The sequence below is a fragment of the Acanthaster planci genome, linkage group LG02, assembly GCF_054643075.1.
Source record: "Acanthaster planci isolate LZ-2023a linkage group LG02, COTS_SCS, whole genome shotgun sequence".
Taxonomy (NCBI): Eukaryota; Metazoa; Echinodermata; class Asteroidea; order Valvatida; family Acanthasteridae; genus Acanthaster; species Acanthaster planci.
Window position 1 is genome coordinate 9359233 of NC_141778.1, and position 22357 is coordinate 9381589.

General features: G+C 40.8%; 1 protein-coding gene across 3 annotated transcripts in view; it reads right to left on the reverse strand.

Moving 5' to 3' along the window:
* Positions 1-804: 804 nt before the first annotated feature.
* The window catches only part of LOC110987997 (uncharacterized), a 54296-nt gene continuing 32743 nt past the window's right edge, over positions 805-22357 (reverse strand). The window contains exons 2-8 of one of the 3 annotated variants that reach the window (XM_022251221.2): positions 20738-20894; positions 14592-14612; positions 7578-7711; positions 6724-6937; positions 6035-6093; positions 5352-5574; positions 805-4543 (exon numbers count right to left, since the gene is read on the reverse strand). In XM_022251221.2, coding sequence (XP_022106913.2) covers positions 4377-4543; positions 5352-5574; positions 6035-6093; positions 6724-6937; positions 7578-7711; positions 14592-14612; positions 20738-20894 — 975 coding nt within the window. In that variant the 3' untranslated portion in view covers positions 805-4376. Of the gene's footprint in view, positions 4544-5351; positions 5575-6034; positions 6094-6723; positions 6938-7577; positions 7712-14585; positions 14613-20737; positions 20895-22357 lie in introns of all 3 variants that reach the window. The other 2 variants (XM_022251220.2, XM_022251222.2) reach the window with 2 other exon arrangements.

Genomic DNA, 22357 nt, shown 5'->3' on the forward strand with positions numbered 1-22357 from the left:
CAAACAAGTACGTATCGTTTGGCTCCAAAACATTTCCAAGGGGGCAACGTTCATTTTTCTTTTACAAAATATGGCCACAATTTAAAATTCTCTTTTGAAAGGGTCTCATAAGAAACGACTTAAAAATCAGACAAGATGAAACAAGAAACAGAACACCCATTAAACTATTGTTTCATGGATAATGGAGGCAACGTTTATATTCAAGCGCACATTGTGTTGTATTCATACATTTTACAGTGATGAAGAAAACAGAAGCTTTTTTAAAATTTTGTTATAAAAATGGTCAAGAACTAATTAACCCTTATTCTTAACACTAAGCAATGTATATACAGTAAAAATCTACCATTCTACATATGTTTTTGTTTTTTTTTACACAAGAATGGTATTTTAAACTCAATCTAACGCAGCAACTGAGGTACATGTACTTGTATCACTTTCAAAATGGGTTCATTTCAGTATTACGAATTTGACAATTCAGCAAGGTGTGATGCGGTTTGCAACACAGGCTGGGGCTTGGCATGTGAAAGGTCATTAATTATCAGGTAGAATCTGAGTCACATACACGTAGATTGTAATTTAAACTTTCAACCAACCCTGATCACTATTTTAATAAGCAGGTCAACCTGTTGAAATCAGTCCTAGAACTGTTTTGTGCCTCTTAAAGACCAAGCTGCCCGTTAAGTGTTGCTAATATACAAGTGTCTGTGCTAATCAGTCATGCCAGTATTTTGTTTCCTACCTGGATCTACGCATCAACCAATCTACCATATACCATCGGTGATACCATAAAATGAACCTTGTCAGTTTGTTTTCAATGTTTGTGTTTCTATTTCAAAATGTACTTTATTCATTTTGCCCATTTTTCAATAACAACCAAATACGCCCCCTATAAATTCAATATTGTAACAAGTTTCCAGACATCAAAACAAATCTTTGCTAATCAACAATCCAATTTGTTTTTCCCAACAAAATCAAGTTCTCAAAGTCTTGTCAAGGTAAACATTTCTCCATTCACAGAGACCAATATTTGTAGATTCAGATATGCAAGAATACCCCCCTAAAAAACCCAGATCTTTATTCACAAAAATAAACATCTGCTCAAAACATTAAGGAACAAAATTTTGTAGTGTGATTAAAATAACAGAGCCAATATGCTGCTCGCAATCTATGTACATTAAGGTCATGTATATCATTGTTTTAAAAAAAGAAACGTTATGATTTTGAAATGTTGGTGCTGTATAGTCTTGTATTTATTCCAATTCTACCACTGGGAAAGGCTTTGGATTTCACTTTTAGTGACTAACCCAGCATAAACTGTTTACATTATGATGTTGTCAAGTCATCTGAAATTCCTCTGCCCTTTCTCAAAGCTCGGCTTTTATCTCTAGCTTCAACTACTTCAGCCTGAAACTACAACTGGAACCAAAGCTAGGTTTTCAGAAATGGCCACAGCCAAATTCCAAAGGAGTAGTTGTGCCAACATGCTAAAGCACCCACATGCTACGTAAACGATTCTGTCGAGTAATATGCTTTGGCCTGGCAGGATCCCTATGAATGTCAAGATTCACAATAACTAATAACATCTGAGGCACCTGACTTGTGCAATACCACATTACAATCTCCAGGGCATTGTTGGGTACAAAGGAAAACCCCCCCAAAACAAACCAGCTAACAAAGCAGAACTATATGTATATCATACGCAATTTTAAAACTAAATTCAACTTCAGGAGGGTGTTATTTGTTAAGGTTAAATATGAAAGCTACATTCCTAGCGTAAGGGAACAAATAACAATACTGTTTTTCTCAATTCCTCGCATTATTTTTATAAGGTCAAAGGTCACAAAATGTGTTACACAATGCAAGGAAACCAATCAGACCCAAGCTACAGGACAATTCCTTGAGACAAAAACAAAATGAAGCAAAAAAAGCTATTAATGTATGTTTTTAACTTACAAAATGCTAACCTCTTTTTCATTAAAGCATACATGATACAAAAAGCAGAACTGATTTCTGTTAGAGTTTAAGTATATCACTTCCTATTTCATACAATGAACTATTGTAATGGCTTATGAATGAAGCACTTTTAGACTTTCAAAGAGAACCGAGGAGAAGTGAGCGTCTGCAGCTTGGGAAGTTCATCAACGGGTGACGGGACAAGTTTCAAAACAAGGGACCATTAGTGAGGCACAATTAGTGGGTATTTTGAAGAAACATGACTGCAAAACCTTGGCTGTGTTTGGATCCATTGATTTCAACTCTAACCCTTGTGTTTTGTTGTTTGTTTTGGGTTGTTGTTGTTGTTTTGGGGGGGGGCTGGGAGGGGTATCAGGATTTGCCACACTCAAAAGATTGTGATTATTTGACAGTGCTTGCTGGATGGGCTTCAAGATCCTGATTCTATGAGAATACTTCCAAACTAGGCATTCAATTTCCCCCCTGCAAGTGAGCATTCTGAGAAGAGTGAATTCAATCTAACGTATCTGACCCAGAAAAGGTCAGTCTCTCTACATGGGTAAAATCATGGAAGATACTGCAACTAACAATGAAGTCAATGTAGAAATAAAAGACACCTATTATCTCTGCCAAAATGCCCATGATTTGCCACTATACGTTTGGGAAGGACAACACCAAGAAATCAGTAAGGAGATAGAAGTTATTTATATCAAAGCAGTTTTTTTTACAAATCCTTGAGGCACTGGTATTTTACAATCTTCCTTCTTTTAAAGTTTTGTTCATTAACATGGACGCTCACAGTCAAACTATACAGTCACACACAATCTAAGCTAGATGTACATCACAGTTTTCTTCATTTTTTTCGTGACAATCAAACAAGGTATTAAAACAAACAAATTACAGATCTCAGTAGGACTGTAGGCTACAAACATCTCACCTAGATAAACAATTATGTTTCTCATAGGCTTGTGTCAAATTTTCAGCACAACAAACCAACAAGAGAACAGTACAAAAAACACCTTGAAATTATTGCCAACAAGAGAAAACTATTTCTTGACCCAGTCCATTTCAGGGACAGAACACCAAAGAATGGATGCAAAAGAAGGGTATACAAAGAACTTTCAAATTCCTTCAAAGAAAAGTTTTAAAAACCCCGAAAGGCCGACCATTAAACTGCAACCGCTACAGGACACACACCATGGAGCTACTAAGCTCAGAGATTACGTGCTGAGCAAGAGCGGATTACCAGCAAAATTACCGTACAAAGTGTATTAATTGTGATTGGTCTTCCGCTGACTTCTGCTTAGCATATAAACACCCTTAGTGATAGTTTCCGTTTAAGTGGTTCCATGACTTCCACGCAGTTGAGCACCCAAGGATGCAAAAATCCCTTGATATAAAAATGACAACTTCTTTAAAACTGGCTTCAAATGACTAAGTCTATCTTGTCTACAGACTAGCCAGATTAAACAGAAATATTCTTTCCACCAATGATAACAGTGTAACCATTTAACTGTTTGCAAGGTTTACTTTTACTGACCTAACTACAAAGGAAAACCCTACTATTACTTTTACTTCTGTACATGATAATTATTCATTGAAAATGGTGGGAAAGACTAACACACTGCAACAGCCAAGAATAAAAACATTTTCAGTCACGTCTATACAAGCTTCCCCGGAAACTGATTCATTCTCTAAGCACTTAACTGTACACTTTCTCTCTTCTTCCCAAATCCAAGACAAACCTAACCCCCATAAAGTCCAGCCCAATAATTCAAAACCAACACCATTACATCCAGGCAATGCATAGAAAAATACAAACTCAACTTCACTTCAGGCATGAAATTTTTTTTTCCAATTTTTACGAGACCAACTTCTCCAAGGATAAGTCTATCTGCCATCTTAGTTCATACTCCTTTTGACACCTTATTAAACTGACAGTAGAATTAACAAGCATCAGTTAATCTGGACATTGGTAATTCAAACATTTTCTGGGGTTATTGTTGCATTTCAAACAGAGCCAAACTATACCTCAATTCCTATTTGATACAATGCGACTATGCTCAAATAACTTCATTTCAACCCAACCATTTAAAAAACAAGAAAAGATGTACAAAGCCAAAGACCCTTCAACAAAAAAGCTGACCACGCGATAACCAGCACAAAAAAGGATAACAACCACTTAGTGTTACATCTTGGTGTTTCAAAGCAGTTCCCAAGTACTGTCCAGGTGGCCTTACTTGACTCTTGTGAACAGATTGAATACTGCCCTCGTTAGTTCACGCATAGATCCCATACTGTTTCACAACACAAGGCAAGTCATCAAAAATACAACCCAAGTATATCTCTGATAAATTAATGCGGAAAGTAACAAATCCAAAAAGGAGGAGAAAAGAAAGGAAAATGAATGATGTTTACATTATTTATGCATAGAATTCCTTGGTGTCCTTCCAGTAGGTTGTTGGGTCTTTAACTTTGTGGGGCTCGTCCAGTGAGTAACTGCCTTCGTCCTTCTTCTTGACGCGGTAGATCATGAACATTATGATGAGGATGATGGTGATGAGTGTGAGTACAACAGCGCCAACCAGAGCTGGAGGGAAAAAGACACAATCCAGTGTTGAAAATTTGTGGGTGAGCACTACGGGAAGGTACTCTGAAGGCTGAAGTGCCGTTAAAGAGCACCTCTAAGGAAAACATGTTTTCTCTGATTTGATCTGTTCAAATAAATATGGAAGCATCCAAACTGAATGCAGTGTCATTTGTCTTCAGAGCTCAACTATAACAAGCTAAAAAGGGCTTTTTTTCCGTTCATGCCAAGATGCAAATTCTGAATGTAGATTGCGCCATTCAGAGAAAGAGAGAAAATGTGGGGAACCCTCGCCCCGTGTTTGTAGTGGATAATCCCTTGTGCATGCCAAACAATGGCTACATGCATTGTTAACTTGTTATAGTTGTTTGTAGCCGCTGTTTGGCATGCACAAAGGTTTGGATGCTTCCATATTTATTTGAACACATAAAACCAGAGAAAACATGTTTTCCTTAGAGGCGCTCCTTAACTCCATAGGAATGACGAATTTCAGAGCCGCAAAGTTTGCCAAATAATATCCCGAACTGAAGGCCAGAAAATGTCCGGTCCTTGGGTGTGCTGAAATGAGAGGTGATGTGGCGGGAATCAGTCGTGCATGCGCTCCAGTGAGAGGTATGCAAGTCATATTTCAGCATACTTCTCAGATTGACGGCAGCATCAACAGTGTCATGATTTGACATAGGCTTGGACCCCTCTCCCATCTCCCCTCCCCCCCCAAAAAAGAAACAATTTATGTCTGATTGGAGAGACCAGCAAAAAGACGACAGATGTTGCTGACAGGATTTGATCGACTAGCAGGAGGTGAACTTACCAGCTAAAAGCACTGGGTTACCCAGGATCATTTCAAAGAAGTCCTGCTCTTTCTCCTTCTCGTTCTTGACACCAAGACTGTTGTCGTGGTTCACATCGTTGATCTCATTGGACACCGTGGCATTGCCGCCACTGTGAGCCGGCTTGTCAGTCGTTGCCGTGAAGAAGATGTCGTTGTCCTGGTTACCCTTGTTGGGTCTTGATGGTGAAGGAGTGTCTGGTTCCTGTGAAGGACAATGAGGGAAAGAAGAATCAGGAATTTAAAAAATCCCCTGCCAAATGGAACTTGATGCCTGAACCAAACCGAGTGGGAGGGTTTAGTGTCTTCCCAGTTCTCAATCACCGTTAGACTTCTTCACAAATTCTAACACAAACTGCCCCAAAACAAAGCACATCTTTTCACTCAACATGTTGCCGATAAATATAAGAACAGGGCTTTCTGCATCTACACAAGAAAATGGTTGATCAATTTCTGCAAAGAAAAAACCCTTTAAGGAAAAGGCAAACAAGTTTGCATCAGACCCATGTAAGATGAAGACAGTTTAATTGGGTGGTTCTTATTTTTGACTCCAAGAGAGCCAAGATGGCACCCAAGCCTTCTCACCTGCATTGAGATCAGGTCCTAAACAACAGTTCATTTAGGGCTGAACAATTTTTGAAAGCATCAAACTTTCATTGACTTACTTTAGGTTTAGGCTTGGTGGCTGGTTCTAGTGGCTCGACAACTTCAGTACCTTCTGGTTCTGTTAGGAAGGAAGAAGTAAATAATTTGTCAGGTTGCAAGGGTTTAGTTTTAGGGCGTTCAAATTGCCTAGCTGTTTAATTCTGCCTTTTGTTACATTGCAGCAAAGAACCTTCATGAGCCACTTTGCAGGAACCACACAGCACTATCCTTGTAATTGAATTTTCCCAGGGTATCATGTCAAATAACTAATAATGGATGGTGTCTACCTTCTCAGCCCTTCAAAATCCTCCAAAAACCTCCCAGTGGAGTTTCAAGGATATGGGACAGTTAATATTTTGAAATATTTTCTATTTACGGAATGGACACTTTAGTACCACATTTCAAGAAGGTATGCAGCTGAAACTCTGAAAATTGGAAGGTATTACACATTTGGGATAAAGTACTTTGACAGAAATTTTTTTTCAGAATTTCATGAAAAATTGAACTTTGGCATGGTTGCTGACCTAATATTTCATAACTGGGCCAGTGCATGCATGATTGTTACACCTGACAACTGACTTTTGTGTCCGTTTCACATGTCCAGACAATGAACACCCCCCATGGTCTTCAGTTCCTAGTGTTCAGCATTGTTGAACCAAGGCTATTTGCAGGAGGTTGAGTTGTTGAGTCCGGACTGAAGGGAACTGACCTGATATGCTGGGTTCAACTGTAATGCTCCGCAGATCTACTGTCAATGCTGTCTGGTCAGTCACGCTCTCCAAGATGGCACTCTCAACAGCTGCAGATGTGACCTCAGTGTCCTCTGGGAAGGTGAGCTTAGTGGTGACCACCAGGCTGCCTTCAGTGATGGACACACCCACACAGGATTCTGCCCGGCTGGTCAGCTGGTTTGAGCTTGTCAGCTGTATGCAAAAACAGAAAAAGAATCAGAACAATGCTGCAAATCAAGTCACACTGTACGGTTACCGTATTCTAGTGGGTGGGAGTGAGGTCAAATGCTTAGCGTTCGTGACTCTTAATCAGCAAGTCGGGGGTTCGAATCCACCTGCTGGCAACAGGTTGTGTCCTTGGGCAAGCTGCTTCACCCCCCCTTGCCTCTCTTTACCCAGGCATATCAAATGAGAGCCCAAATTTGTTGGGAAGTAACCTGCAATGGACTGGCAGTCGGCAGACACCAGGAATAAATGCCAGCCTGAGGGACCACACTGGCTTGTGACAGACTTCACCAGGACTTCACTTTTACTTAGAGAACCAAATTATAGTGAACATGTTACTTCTCTGTTGGTGTTTAACATTACTGTGTATACTTTGGGTACTAATCATTAGACTGTACCAGAATCGTGGAGAGTTCTGCTTGAAGATTCAAAGTACACAGTCGACACTTCAACCTTTTCTGGTGTTTGTAATCAGATTGGAGGCAGAGAGCAGACAGGATGGGACCAAAGGGATGGCGTGGATGGAGACAACTTGATGGGCAACACATACAGCTACATGTAGATAGAAATAGCGTACAGACAGCCCTGAAACAACCCAACAACTCACCACAGAGCACACTTGGTTGAAGACTTCCAACGATTCAACTGAATTAGGATCCCTGTAGGTTTCAATGAAGTTGGCCCTTCTATTGCCAATCTTTGTGATCCGGATGGTATTATCGAACGACAGCTTGACGGATGCTGCAAACGAATGGAAAAATGTGAGAAATCAGTGAGGTTTCCAATCTGAACAAGTAAATCAATGCTAAGAACCTAACTGGTACATGTACAGTTGAACTTCATTAAGAGGTCCTTCAGACTTAGCAGGTTACCTTGTTATAACAAGAAGCAAAATAACGAAGAACAAAGGTAATAGGACCAAAAAATGTCCTTGTAAGCAGAATGTTGTAGCGACAGAGCGCTTATTAATGAGGTTCGACTGTACATTCATCCACTGCTTGGGTGAGGACAGCTCTATCCTGCACAACATGCTGGCTGGCTCCTCTTTCTAGAACTTAGCAGTACCGGGGTACAAGCAATTTCCCTGCTTAACAAATTGGCATGCTAAGCAAAAATTCCCTGGAAACTGATCACACCAAGTAAAAAAAAGGGGTATTTATCAACTGGAAACCCAATTTTGCTCAGCCTTTATTTTTTTGTTTGGCAACTTTCTGCACAGCTGGCTTGGCAATCTTTATAAATACTAAGCAATTACAATCTTCTTGTACACATGAATAGGTGCATAAACCCAATCACAGGTACACCTTTTTTTTTGGTGTTCATGTTATGAACACCAATTTTAAAAACCCAACAATGATGTAAATATGTGGTGTGAGGTTGGTCATCCAGCTCTATGCCAACTAAGAATAACCCTAACCCTACATAATACTACAAATTACTACTTGTAGTAAAATGTAGTACTGAGCGCTGTCGCTCGTAAGAGGACATCACTTTATTGTTCTGTGAAGCCATAAGATACAATAGGGAAGACAATGTACCATACAGTGCTGTGGCACTACAAATGCATGGCTTTATTGTTCTCTGTACAAGTAACAATGGAAGTAACCTAGCCAGAAGTAGTAATCTGTAGCGCTAGGTCCTTCAGGCTCAGACTATTACTTAGTATTTTGTAGTACTGTGTAGTGTAAGCCAAACAATATGCTTGGGGGTTAGGGTTAAAGAGTGTTTTTTAAGTTTGGCAAATCTCATTCTGCAAAGAGTCATTACACATTGCTCTAGCATTCACAATGGTGCCGTTGCAATCAAATAAAGGGTACAGCGGCTGTGCAAATGTACATCTCCCAACTCAACAAAAACTGACACAAACAATTAGGATAGAAGCATTTGAGGTATATGTAGCAAAAGCTTGAGGGCAATGATTCATTTTCACGAGGTGTTTCATTCACAGCACAGGGAGACCATGGTTTAGTTGTCACATCCCAGGCATGGCAAAACCAACTGGTACATGTACATGTATCTATCTTAAGACATGCACACAGGACTTCTCTTCATCCTCACAAACTTGTCAACAAAGACAATATTGCTCAGCAAATGCACTTCTATGCCACATGTACTGGGTGGGCCAAGATAAGGTGCATGTAGCCAGTCAAACATATTAACAGTGCATAGGGCATTAACCGGGAGCCCGTTCATATTAAGCAGCTTCTTTTTGTGCCGAGTGCATTTCCCTGCAATGTGAGCCAAAACTTTTATTTTACAATATGACAATTATATAATACCGAAGCGAATAAATTATGTCTTGGACACAGCTAGGTGTGCAAAAAGCAGTGGAGCAAGAAGCAGCACAAGAACCAACATGCACCTGTCCTCCATTCATTTGCATTACACTTTCCGTTCAAAATGACACCACACTTTGCTTTTCTGCATTATCATGGTGATATTTTAAGTGATAATTATCACAGTGACACTTTGCATGTCCCCTGTACAGAAACTCCTCAGCCCTTACAATATTGACTCCTCTCACTCTTGGAGAATTCGGGATGGATAGGATCAAATTACAAGCACAGTTCTTGCTGGCAGGCCACTAAATACACACATGTACATACAAATAAAACTTTTAAAGAGTCAAGAGAGTGCCCAAAGTGACATCACAGCAACAGCACCCTCGGCCACTGGAAAACAAAGACGATAATGAAGAAGTCCTACATGTACCGGTATGTAAATGAAACAGTACACATGTGTGCTACTGTAGGTTTTTTTTACATACATGTAGCAAGAGGCCCATGTAGTAAAGGTGCATTGTAACTGCACTTCAATGTTTGAGAGTGACATTCCTAGTTCTGCCCCATTCAAAGCACAGGTGGCATAACAAATCCCAGGGTGCAACAGAACACACTTTTATCTGCTGGCGTCTCCTTGCTTTCAATTGGAGAAAACAGAGCCTGGCTCTCCAAAGCCAGCAGAGAGAGGTGGGTTCACTACCACTGGCTGTTTAGCGTTGACAGGCAGGCTCTTCTGGCTGGCACTTACAGCCCGGGGCCAAGTTCGAGGAGTTGTTATTCACAGACAATAACTGAGCACAGAGAATAGCAGCTTAGCAAAGACAGGTAACCAGCCCAAGTACATGTACCGGTACATGTACATGTACCATACCTTGGATAGCACACCACATATACTGTACATATACATGTGCTAGAGACTGGCTGTGTTAATATGCAGCGGTTTCCTGCTTATAAACAGCACCTTAGTTCAAACCCAGAAGAATTTTGCATGTTTACATGTACAGTGTATATGCGGTAGATTTTTCCTTTTTCTGACTCAAGCTCATAATTTGAGGGCCAGGCAGGGGTAAACTGTTCGCATGTCCCAGAGTGGGTGTCTGTCTGTCTGTCCGTCTGTCTGCTGGCTGATCCCTGTCAAGACTGTGCTTTGTTTATTGTGCTTGGCTGGCAAACAGAACACTTTGTTTATCTGATGTGATTGGTAAACACACTTGCATGGAACCTCTCAGGAGTCAGAGAGGAGAGGGTTGAGAATTCTTGAAATGTTAAAACTATGTCATGGCATTTGGGGGTCAGAACATGTGATCTGCAGTCTTGTATAAACATTCCAAACAAGTCCAGGTTTCTGGCCAACCAATGTTAAGGTATCATTTGGGCATCCTATGTGTTATTTTGGACACCTCATTTTTTAATGCGAATGTATTTTTAAACATGTATAAAGCAAAGTGGATGCCCTGTTTTATTTCAAGGCAAATTTGGGTATCAAAATTTCAAATCCCCAACAAAAATTTTTAGAGAATACTGTGGGGTCAAGGTTAAGGGAACCTCAACAGTACTAAGGGAAATTTAAGATGCCCAGTCAAGGCCACCGTACTGTCATTTCTGGTTTCAACTTGGATGGACATCTTTGAAGAAACATCATGAAAAGTGATTGGAATTGGGATGGCCACTGGAAGGACTGAACTAGACCTGGCCTATTGGGGTCATCGAGTTTGATCCAGGGGCTGATATGCATTGATGGAGAACAAAATTGAAGATGGTCCTTGCATCGGAGGTAGGAGTAATAACAAACTGTCATTCTTTTACCAGCTGCCTGACAGTTTGACATTTCACCTGATGTTTGAAAAAAGTCAGATAATATCGCACATCAAATAATACTGAGCATCAAATATTGTGAGTCAAATAATATTGCCTGTCGCTATTAGACTGGTTAAAAACTCTGTTTATAACATAGATCTTGGGTATTTTTAGGGAAGAGTGAACTGCAGTGTTTATCTAGCTACATGTAGTTAATTACAGGTTTTTTGGTGCTAACATTATTAGTGAACGAGAGAGGAACAGGTTTCCTTTTCTAGACTTTGTTGGGTCAGATGCAGCACATGCATATCCATACATACTGCAAGCAAATCTTCAACATAAATTCCTACCAAACCATATCAAGATGATAAATTTCACTTTGCATTCTGCAAAATAAAAACAGAGGAAGGTTTCTTTTTCACAACATACAGTACATGTACATACATGTACGTGTATATTCTTATCTGTCAAAGATAAATAAAATAATCCCGAGCATTCCACATAAGAAGAGACAAGTAAATGAGGTCCAAAATGATTCAAGATAATGACAAATTGAACATTTCTCCAGATGCACCTACATGTACTGGTAGTGCTGTAAAAGGCCGCCGCTGCATACCACAATTTCTTGTAGACCGGCGGTTCATTTATAATCATTTCCCACAAGTGTTGGCCCACCTCTACTGAGCGCAAGTTTACAGATTTATCCAAGCTTCATAAACGGCAACCAGCAGGGATCTGTCTTTGTTCTGAGTCACTGTAAAGTCCTGAGGAAGTCCTTCACGTGAAATGAATTACAGCCCCAGCGTGGTCCAGGTGGGTTTTCTTTTGTCTGCATAATGACTTGGGGGCCGAGAGCGAGAGATCCAGCTAGAATTTCACACAGAGATTCCAAGATTTGCAGAAGCTCCCAAAATAGCAGGGACGTGGGAAAACACAGGAGGGGGACAGGGACAGGAAGGCCGGTTGGCGTGAAAGAACCAGAGGGGATGCGATTAAAGTGTCGTTGGTGACTGATGCTGAAATGGCCGCGATTGGTGACAACAGCCTTGATGTGAATGCAATTTAACCGCTTTGCCTTCATATTTGTTACTTTCCATCCTTTATTGGTGGTTCTATCCGAATGACAGGTTTTGAAGGGGGGGGGGGGAAAGAAAGGATGTTAATTTCTCTTCTCCACCATGACCAGTCATTGTTGTTCTGAAAACAAGAGGAAACCAAGCACAGTGAACTTGGCATTGTAATCTTGAACTTTGCTCCCTGGAGATACCGGTAGCTTCTAGCAATCACAGTTCACAGACTGCCTCTCGGCTGTTCTAGAATTTGTGAACTCCAACAAATCTGGCTGAACAGCAGTTTGAAAAAAGTCTACGGGGGGAAACATCCTTCTCATGGCCTTTGGCAGTTTGCCAATCACAAAATACTGTCCACCAGAAATGAATCGTTTGGACTGGCTCCAAACAGTGGACTGGATAGTTTCCTATATTTCCACAGCTTGCCAAACCAGACAAGGTTCCAGATAATTGAAACACACGTAGTACATGTAATTCAAACTTTCCAAACATCATTCTTTACAATTTGATTTAATAGGGTACTAACTTGATCTAAATTTCTGCTGATTAGGTGCTTGCACCTGTAAAGGAAATTCCACACTGCTCCCAGTCTAACAGCCATGTGTGGAACCTCCACAATCCAACAGAATCCTAACTCATCCAACAGATTCCTGGCCAATCCAACAAAGTCCACCAACCGTAAAGTAAATGGGTGCAGAGTACGGTACCTCAACATGCACAAACAGCAGTGTGTGGAATCCAACAAAATCGTAACCTTTCCAAACAGAATCCTTGTTAATCCCACAGAATCTATCAATACCAAAATGTGGATCCCACCCAAACTCAAGGAGTGAACATGAGAAGCCTGCTGACTGCTGAACACAACAGAATCCAGGAGCTCCCCCCCCTCCCGTAAATGTAAGATATACCTACATGTATTTCCTTTTCCTTTCAGAAGTACATGTATGAGAGCCAAACCGATTCTGTTGATGGAGTACACATACATGTAGATATTGTTGTACCAGTATGTACAGCACATGTATATAGGGTTAAAGTTTAAGAAACTACCCATAAGCAGTTCAATGGAGCTTGGCCATGCTCCAGCAGTCACAAATTGAGGAAGCCCACTCATAATCCTGCTCCAATCCTTAAGCCTCATGACATGCCCAAGACAACCAATTAAAGTACCCTCCCATGACACTCTCTAAACCCTTCTCAGATCACATTCACTCATCAATCATATTAAACTGAGGCCACTCTACCCTGGCGGGGCCATTTAGTCCCTTTTGATGACACACCGCTCTGGTAGCCTGTACATGTACCTAGCATGTGCATTTTTAAGGCCAATGTCAGGATCAGCATCTGGAAACTGCACACCACCACAATTTAGCTGCAGAATGATAGGGAATCGTTCAGGATAGCAGGGGAGTTTCAGCTTAAAGGGGGAGGGGAAGAGATCTTAGGGTAGAGGAAGGAATGGAGACAGAAATTCTGTAAGAGGGAACATCCCAACTCACAGTTCCAGTTGTCAGTCGCCCTTGTCACCAAATGGCAAATATTTACAAATTCTGCCTAGAATCCTGAATGACTGGCCAGACAACCTTTCCATTTATCACTGAACAATTTTAAGGTACAGTCCGGCATGTGCAGCTGTTCATAAAATACCAGTACTTAGTTTGAAGAGTTAGTTATAGGACTGCTTTCATGTTCTTGAAAATGAAATAGTTCTTTTAGGCAAGCAATCATCTTAAAAACAACGTGTCCCAAGATGCAGTTTTGGCAATTACCATTTAGCAGTTTGTTTTAATTTGGCTCAGCATGTGCAAGCAATGACACAATACACATGTGTGCGTTGCTATAATCCATCAGTTCAGTGTGCAGTATTCAAGTACAGGTGCATGTACATGTACATGTAGGTACATGTACCAGTACAATCAGGTGAATAAGACTATTAAGAGAGCGTGTCCCAGATGCTGAACTTAAGTGCACTTCTAAGCATGACTCTGCAATGTTTTTATTTGAAATTGAGACATTGTTTTTATCAGAATATACCAGTACAGCATTCACTGAACTCAAATGTCATAAAGTTAGTGGTACATAAATCAAGCCTCTTTAGATTGTGAGCTCAACTGATGGACTGCGCCTTTTAACAGTGGCTGCAAAAACATGTATGCGCTCGAAGCTAAAGTGCTGGGTATTGTCTAATCTTTGCTGGCTGCAAACCAGAATGTATGGTACATACATGTACATGTACAGTGTACATGTACAGTGTACATGCATTTCATTCCAAGTAGCATAAAATGCTCTTTTTATTGGTCAAGCCAATGTGTGAACACTGCAAGCCATGCATTCACATGTAAACAAAACATTGAACGGGAGAGCGAGTGACAGATTTGTAATGCAATTTGCCCAAGCTGCATGCCACGGTTCCAGACTGTAATCCAAATGGAAAGAATGAAATTCCAAGTACATGTACATGCATCTTACCGGTACCTTTCAGTGTTTGAAGATCACCTACAGAAAAAAAAAAAAGACAACAACAATTCTAGGATCTTCGAGAGCACAGAAAAGGGAGAAATTTCAAGTTTGGATTTTTCTGCTAATGAAGATGTCCATGCACTCATGATCCAGTGTGGTGTCATTCAAGGCAGAACAGGTGTGTCTCTAAATTGCTTTGTATAAAATATCTGAATTTTCAACATTTTCTTGGAGTACGGTTTACGTATATGTACATGTACACAAACAAGGTTCCACTTTGTACTTGGTTTTCATGTTTTCATAAACAGCTTGTTTGGACATTAGTGCCCTCGCGCACACAGTGAGGAAAGTATTTTCTAAGAATTGAAAAACTACCACTTTTTCTTCACTTTCGACAAAAACAAAGGAATTTACCAGTAGATCGTTTGCTTTGTTGTTACATAGTAATATGCATGAAAACAAGTTGCACTGAATATCCACTGCATGTCTCCTTTGAATCAAACTGTACCGGAAGTTAACCAACACTGTTAAAAAGGGCAGATTTTTTGGTACCAGTACCTCAATCAGAAATCTGTACACCATCATCCATGATGTGCATTAACCCTAAGAGTGGGGTGGGGAGAGACGCAGTATCCCCCAACATACATCTAAATCACCAAAGTGCCTGTTTTCAGGAGCCGAGTCTTTAGGACTCTATAGAGAAATTCTTTGCAGTCATTTGGAAACCAATTTGTGAAAATTGAAAATACATGGACATGTACTGTTGTGCAGTGCCCATTTCTCTGAGAAAAGTCAGCCCAAAATGTATACATTCATCTTTTCCACTGTGGTACTCAATGCACACAGGTTGGAACATACCGGTATGTACATGTACATGTACCTATGAGATTCAAATACTAGAGTACATGTACCTGTATGTCTGATTGAAATCAAACTCCAAATATGTAATGATAAGGAGTGTCTTTTGTAAGCTACCAGGATTCAAGTTTCAAAGACAAATGAGCACCTTGAAACCCTCCTCCCCCCCTCCCCCAAGATGGGCCAAAATAACCCGGCTCTTTGAGGGTTAACACAGGCCGAACTGTGCAGCCCTGAAAACTCTCTCACCATCCAGTACCTTTAAAGACTGGGCTGGTTGTTTGTTATTTATGCCAGCTGAGGCCAGCCCTGATGCATACATGTACATAGTTGTAAGGTATGGTACCAAGCTCTGCCTGGAACTGTGCCTGATGCCCCCCAGAGCCAGCCAATTATGAAAAGGTGAAGCCCAAGGTGACCGAGTGCAGTCAACATAACAGAACATCCTCAATGAGACTTGAAACTGCTTGTTGTTTCTACAATTTGATAAAACAGCTTTTGTGTTTGTTAACATTTTTTGTCTTTATACATGTAAGTTCCCACAAACTTTAAGTGTAGGAAATGTACAAAACGCATAGTACATGTACATTATAAATGAAATTTAATACATGTGCATACAAATGAAGTAACACTGCTTTCTTTCTCGAAGTTGGACTATTTTACCTTTATTATGTGGCAAGCTTTCAATGGAAAATTTCTCCGACATTCAACCAATGACACAAGAGTAATTAAACTTCTGAAACAGGAATGAGGAAATGTTTCATTTTTCTTGTTTGGCAGTAAATCTCTCCCGATTTCTTTTCAACATTAGGGCTTAGTCAATTCGAATAATTTACTATTCGAATATTCAACCTTCAATTCGATTGACTATCCGATTATTCGGTCGTACTGACCAGCAGATTGTAGATGAACAAACCATCAGTTGCAATAATGCACACAATGGTACATTAAAATAAGTAAAATAGCTTCCCACTCCTTAGCAGTACATGTATCTCCAGCCTGATTTAACAGATGAACAATACTTCTTGCCCTATTGAAAATTCCTTCTAAATTTTTTAAAGAATAATTTACTTTTTGAATCGCTGTAAGATACATTATTCTGTCGCTTTTCATTTTCATTAGTGTGATTTTTCTCACTGAAAACAAAAACAATCTCCCTTCCTTTTCATGAATGTTCCATTCAAATATTCAAATTCGGAAAATAACATTCCAATATTCAATAATCAATCCAATACTCTGATATTTGGCAACGCCCTATTCGACATCTTTCCCCTTTGGAAGAACAGCAAAAGAAATTGACAGCGCCTTTGAAAGGGGCAGCCCACAGAACCCCACGGGGTATGACAATTCTGGTGCAAGAACGTGCTGTAAACAACAGGGCCCCTGGAAGTGGCCTTTCATACCTTGTAATGTGAGCTTGGGGATTTCGCCCTGGCTGGCGAAAAAAAATTATGTTGATTACTGTAGCAGGAATGCTTTAAAAAAAAAAGTTAAACAAAGCTGAGCTTCGGTCCGGGTAAACAGCACCAGACTCGGTGCCTGAACTTGCCAACACTGAGGTCTTCCTTTTAAGGCTTCAGAAATGTTTAAATGAAAGTAGTTAGCCACGGCATAAATTGTTTGGATGAGCATTCTGAAATCTTTACATGTGCTAAAAACATGCACACGTACGGGTAACTGTAAGATGTTTCGCATTTTGCACATGTACATTAATAAGAGCAGCTTGCTTTCCCAACCAGGAATTTTATACCGGTATGTGCTTTAGGGGGTTTATGGCCTGTTACTCTGGTATCATCGCAGTTCTGGTATTTCTGTGGACTTTTCAACCCAAACATACACGTACGTGTACATGTGTGTACATAATTTGATTTTCTTATGAAGAGCTGCATATTTGAAGCTATCTGGGGTGGACCCTTGTTCTTTCGTATTTCGCACGCACTGGAGCAGATGGGAATAAACTCTGTGATTTTGAACTGGTGACCGGCAAAAGCCCTTTTCGCATGACGACCAAAAAACTCGCAAGGCTTGAGACACATTTGATTGTTTACTTTACAAACCGTGATCGTGTCCTTTCACACGGCACCGTGTAACATTTCTCAAGCATTCCTTGAGACGCGAACACTTATTCCGCGGGTTGTCGGTGAACTCCACACTTACTGAGCGTAAATACCACTAGTACCAGCGCAATGTGAGGTCAAAGATTGGAGAGCATCGATGAAAACTGGCTGACGCTACATCGGCAGAGTCAAACTTGCAGACGAAAAAACGTTCTCCCGAAACCGATGTTTCGGGGAGTACCAAGAAGCTGAAAAGTTCCAAGAAGGGCTGGGAGTATGATGAGACTCTCAGCCTTATAACTGCCATGGAAATGCTGCAATTACGGCGACAATGGACGGCATGGTCCACAATAGCCACGTGAGGCGGGAAGTCACGGGAGGTATTCCTGATTGCACCGGCAAGCAGTGCCACAATCGCAGGACATACCTGAAACGACACTACAGAGACAGGTATAAGAGTTAAAGGGAATGCACGCGCTGTGTGAGGTTGCAGGTCACTCCGCATGCGCACTGTGTAGGTTATCGCAGGGGACGTTGTACAATAAACAGTGCGTCCATTCACACAACCGTTTCTCATGGGTTGCTTGAGAAATCTTCCGCTAGTGGAAGATTTTGTCGTAGGTCCGGACCTCCTCCAAAATATCTCAAGGATTCACCAGGAATGCTTGTCACTCTCAAGCATTGCCGACCTTTCACACGATGGCAATTTTGAAAGATTCCTCAAGCATAAGAAAGTTTCTCGAGCCTTGCGAGTTTTTTGTCGTCGTGCGAAAAGGGCTCAAGGCTAGGAAACCAGTTTCAGCGGTTACTGCCCTGCCTGCATCTGGATCACTTCTAACCTACTTTTCTTTCCAACAGGAAGGACCTGACATGTATATGCTGGATGTGGTTTGTCGTTTCATTTGCTCTCTTCAATTCAGCAATTCTGTGAAGTGCTTGTGTGGAATTCCTGTCCTTCATGCAAATCACATATGGCAAGTCCTCCAGTTTGATTCTTTCCCCTGGTTTTCATTCCCAATTCCTGACATGCATCCTAATAAATCCAAAGTGACAGGCATCTATACAACCAGCCAAGCTATCAGATTTCCTTGTTGATCTCTATTGTGCCAAGCTGGCAAAGGGTTATTGTATCCATGAATAACACCAAAAATTCACCCCTTTTTTTCCTTAAGAGCTTCTTTCAGCAATGCCCATGACCCTCTAGCCTCAGCCAGAATAAGACTTGAATATTTCAATGCAACAGAGGTATCACCCCATGACATAGGTGTGTAGTGTACTGTACAATGTACATGTACATATGGCTGATCCACCTGCTGTACATGTACAGTGTACTTCCAGCTCATTACCATGACACAATGGCTCTTGGTAATTGCTGTACCCTTTTTCAATTGATTTGAAGGTTAATAAAACTAGCTACAGTCCTTCTCTCTTAGCGAGTGAGGACCACCGTTTTCAGACTTTACCTGGTAAGGTGGTCCCACAACAGTTCAAGCACTTAAAAGCAGTGTATAGGATTGGCATGTAACGGTGCATGTATTGCAACTTGTCAGAATTTGCCAATTTTGGTTTGTGATTTAGTTTGTGTATCATTTCAAGGACCCCGTTCATTTTTTGAGTTCACTGCTTTGAGGAAAATTGAGAAAAAATCGTTAACACTCGAAGCCTAACTCGTGTAATTTGTCTCGCAAAAGTCCAAGGGCCACAGGACTTTCCTGAGTTCCACAATAGTGCACAGTCAATCTGGATAACAATTATAGCTCTCAAAAATGCATTTTTTCTATGGCATTGAGCAGTGATAGTGATTTGTAAATTTACCTTGAAGTTTGTGTTTCCTCTTCAGCAATGCAACACTGAAAATTTTGTTGAATAAACACCATGTCATCGTGCAGAGAGTTGACTGCAGTCACCACAGTCACTGAGCAACCAAAATGTACTGTACAGTGTACATGTACATGTACCAGTACATGTGCATACTGTATGCACAATCAACGAATTTGTTCACTCTTCATACTGTACAGTGTATGTACTGTAGCCTCCCATGTCGGGCAAAAACCCTCCACACACCGCTGGTGCCCATCATAAACACTTTATAAATCAGCAAATGTGGCAACCCCCATCACAAACACTTTATAAATCAGCAAATGTGGCAACTATCCTTGCATTTTGGGCTTAAGAGTTACTGTGACTGGAAAAATAGAAAGCTAAATGTCTCAAAATTGAAAATTTTGTTTGAGAAAACCAGGGAGCTCAGAAGGAGCGGCCATGATCTACCCATGTACCGGTATTTGGACCATACCATAATCTTAAGGGGTTATGTTACAATGATAAATTCATGAGATAAACTTCCACAGTTTCATAAAGAAACCTCAAATATCAAAACAGTCCAAATTCTCTTTTAGGCCGTTAGTTATGGTTATATATTTATTTTATTAGTTAATACTGCAGTTTAGGCACACCGAAGGCACATTGGCAGTTTGTACCTTACCTGTTGATATAGACTCTTCCAACAGCTCAATGCTTCACACACATTTTCTTTGTGTCTGTTAATGGTTACGGTAGTGGAACGAATTGTATTTGCCAAAGATCGTCCGAACGGACAATCTTTGGAAAAAAATATGAAATTTCTCTTTTCTCAAAAATGACAGCATTCCTGGCAGTAGAATTTTACAGACTGTCTGACACCATTATGTACCAGGTACTTACTTTACCCTGAGAAATTTCAAGATAATCCGACAGTCCCGTTTTTGAGATCTTACAAATCCTATACACAGTCTTTAATCCCATCTGTACATGTACGTTCTCAGAACACCTTTCCACCACACCTTGTCATCTTACCAGTAAACTTTACTGTTAGTTTTCAGTCCGTGGCGTTGTGAGGTTTTTGACCAAATACTTCATCACTTTACACACAAACACACACATATTGGTACTGGGGTTGTAGGCACTACAAGAGTTGAACAATAGTTATTACAGGGGCAAACTTGTTATTGTCCCTCCAAGTCAGTCTGACATTTCCTACCAAAAGAATGTGTCCCCTTGGCATTGGGCTAGCCAAAGCTGTTAAATGCCTACACGTACCGGCATGTGCCGGCAATAGTTCAACGTCAAAAATGAATTATCAACCAATCAATGATCCAGAGCCAAACCTTTGTCTCCACTGCTCGTTTATCAGTGTTCTACCCAATGAGTGATTCCTCTGAACTCCCAACAACTGCCACTATTGCATAACCCAGTTTGTCTTCTTACCTGCGGCCTTCGTGCCGGGCCCCACGGTACCTGATCCTATCTCGCCGGGTACTTCTGTGTTGTCCTCGTCATCGGGTGTTCCGGCTTCTGCCACATTGCCCGGTTCCCCACCATCCCCACTGCCATCAATGTACATGACATTGTCCTCATCAGCTGCCTGTACACACACAAAAATGAACAAGTTAAAAAAAAGCCAATAAGTAAATAACAAAACCACATCCATGTCAATTTCTAGGGAATGTATATACCTGTATACTTGTGGCAAAATTGGATCAAGTTGATCCAATTCACAACCATTTCTGAATAGCACATGTGATGTATAGCCAAATCTTATAACTTACACCTGGTTATTGAAAGCCCACTAAGAGATGGCCAAATTGTTATTCATGTCATATTTTCCCAAACAAATCCAACACAAACAGTATTTCTCACAGAAAACTTACAGAGGGTTTTCATTTTTAGGCTCTTCTGGTTATTCCAATGATTCAGAAGGCTAGAAAAGATAGACCAATCTGGAAATAAATAACTTTGACACCATAAATTGACTGCTTCCTGGCCATATTTCAACATGTGTGGCAACCAATCCAATTTGGGGTGCCCTCCTCCCCCCCATGACATGACACGGCCATGCACTTGACATGACACCAGACACAAAGATAGCAAACAACATCAAGGACTGTCTGGCACAAATGGCCTAGACTTGCTCCAGTCTCCCCTAGTGTCTCCATTACTGAATGACCCATCATCAGCAGTTGTTCATGTACCGTACTTGCAACCACCACCCCAGCCCACGCTGGAGTCATTGCACAAATAGCTTCCAACCCTACGACACTTGTAAGTGCGAATATTCATTCATGTACTTAAAATGGATTTTCAAGATAAAAATCAAAATGCCACAATGAACGAGGGGCACATGTACATGTACATACCAGTACATATACAAGATGAATTCACACCTTGATAAATAATCCGAAATTCCTGGACAAAATGCTGGGATTTTTTTGGGGGGGGAGTTAAGGATTCAACATGTTAAACTACAGGGGAGGTCATGCCTATGGGCTGTAAATATCATCTAAAAATAAAAATCAATGTACCGGTATATCAAATCCTCCTTCCAATATGAGCAATTCACAATAATGCACCTCCAAGTGTTTGCAACACACTGGGCAATCACAATGCGCAAAATCTGTCGACCCAAAGCACGTTTGAAAAGTGTCAACAGATTTTTCATGTTGTGATTAGCCAACGCGTTGCAAACTCTTGGAGGCGCACTATTGTGAATCGCCCGTATTCCCTGAAGTACAAACAGGAAAGCAATACACTCTTTGCACAGTGAAACTACAGTAAACACAGGCACGCAGATCCACGCAAAACACGGCTCTTAAAGTTTCCAAAGCTCTCATCCAAATTGCAAATCTCTAGAGCCCATTTTTCCTCAAGGTGGACAACCCCTGACATTACAACCCACCCACCCCCCACTACATGCTGTACCAGGCAGTACAATCACCTTTTTCTATTTGCTTCCACCCATGGTTCAACTACTTAATACCCTCATCCAATCACCGCCCGCCATCCTCCAACTTGCCTAAGGGGCTATCAGGTTATCGCCTTCACTGGACA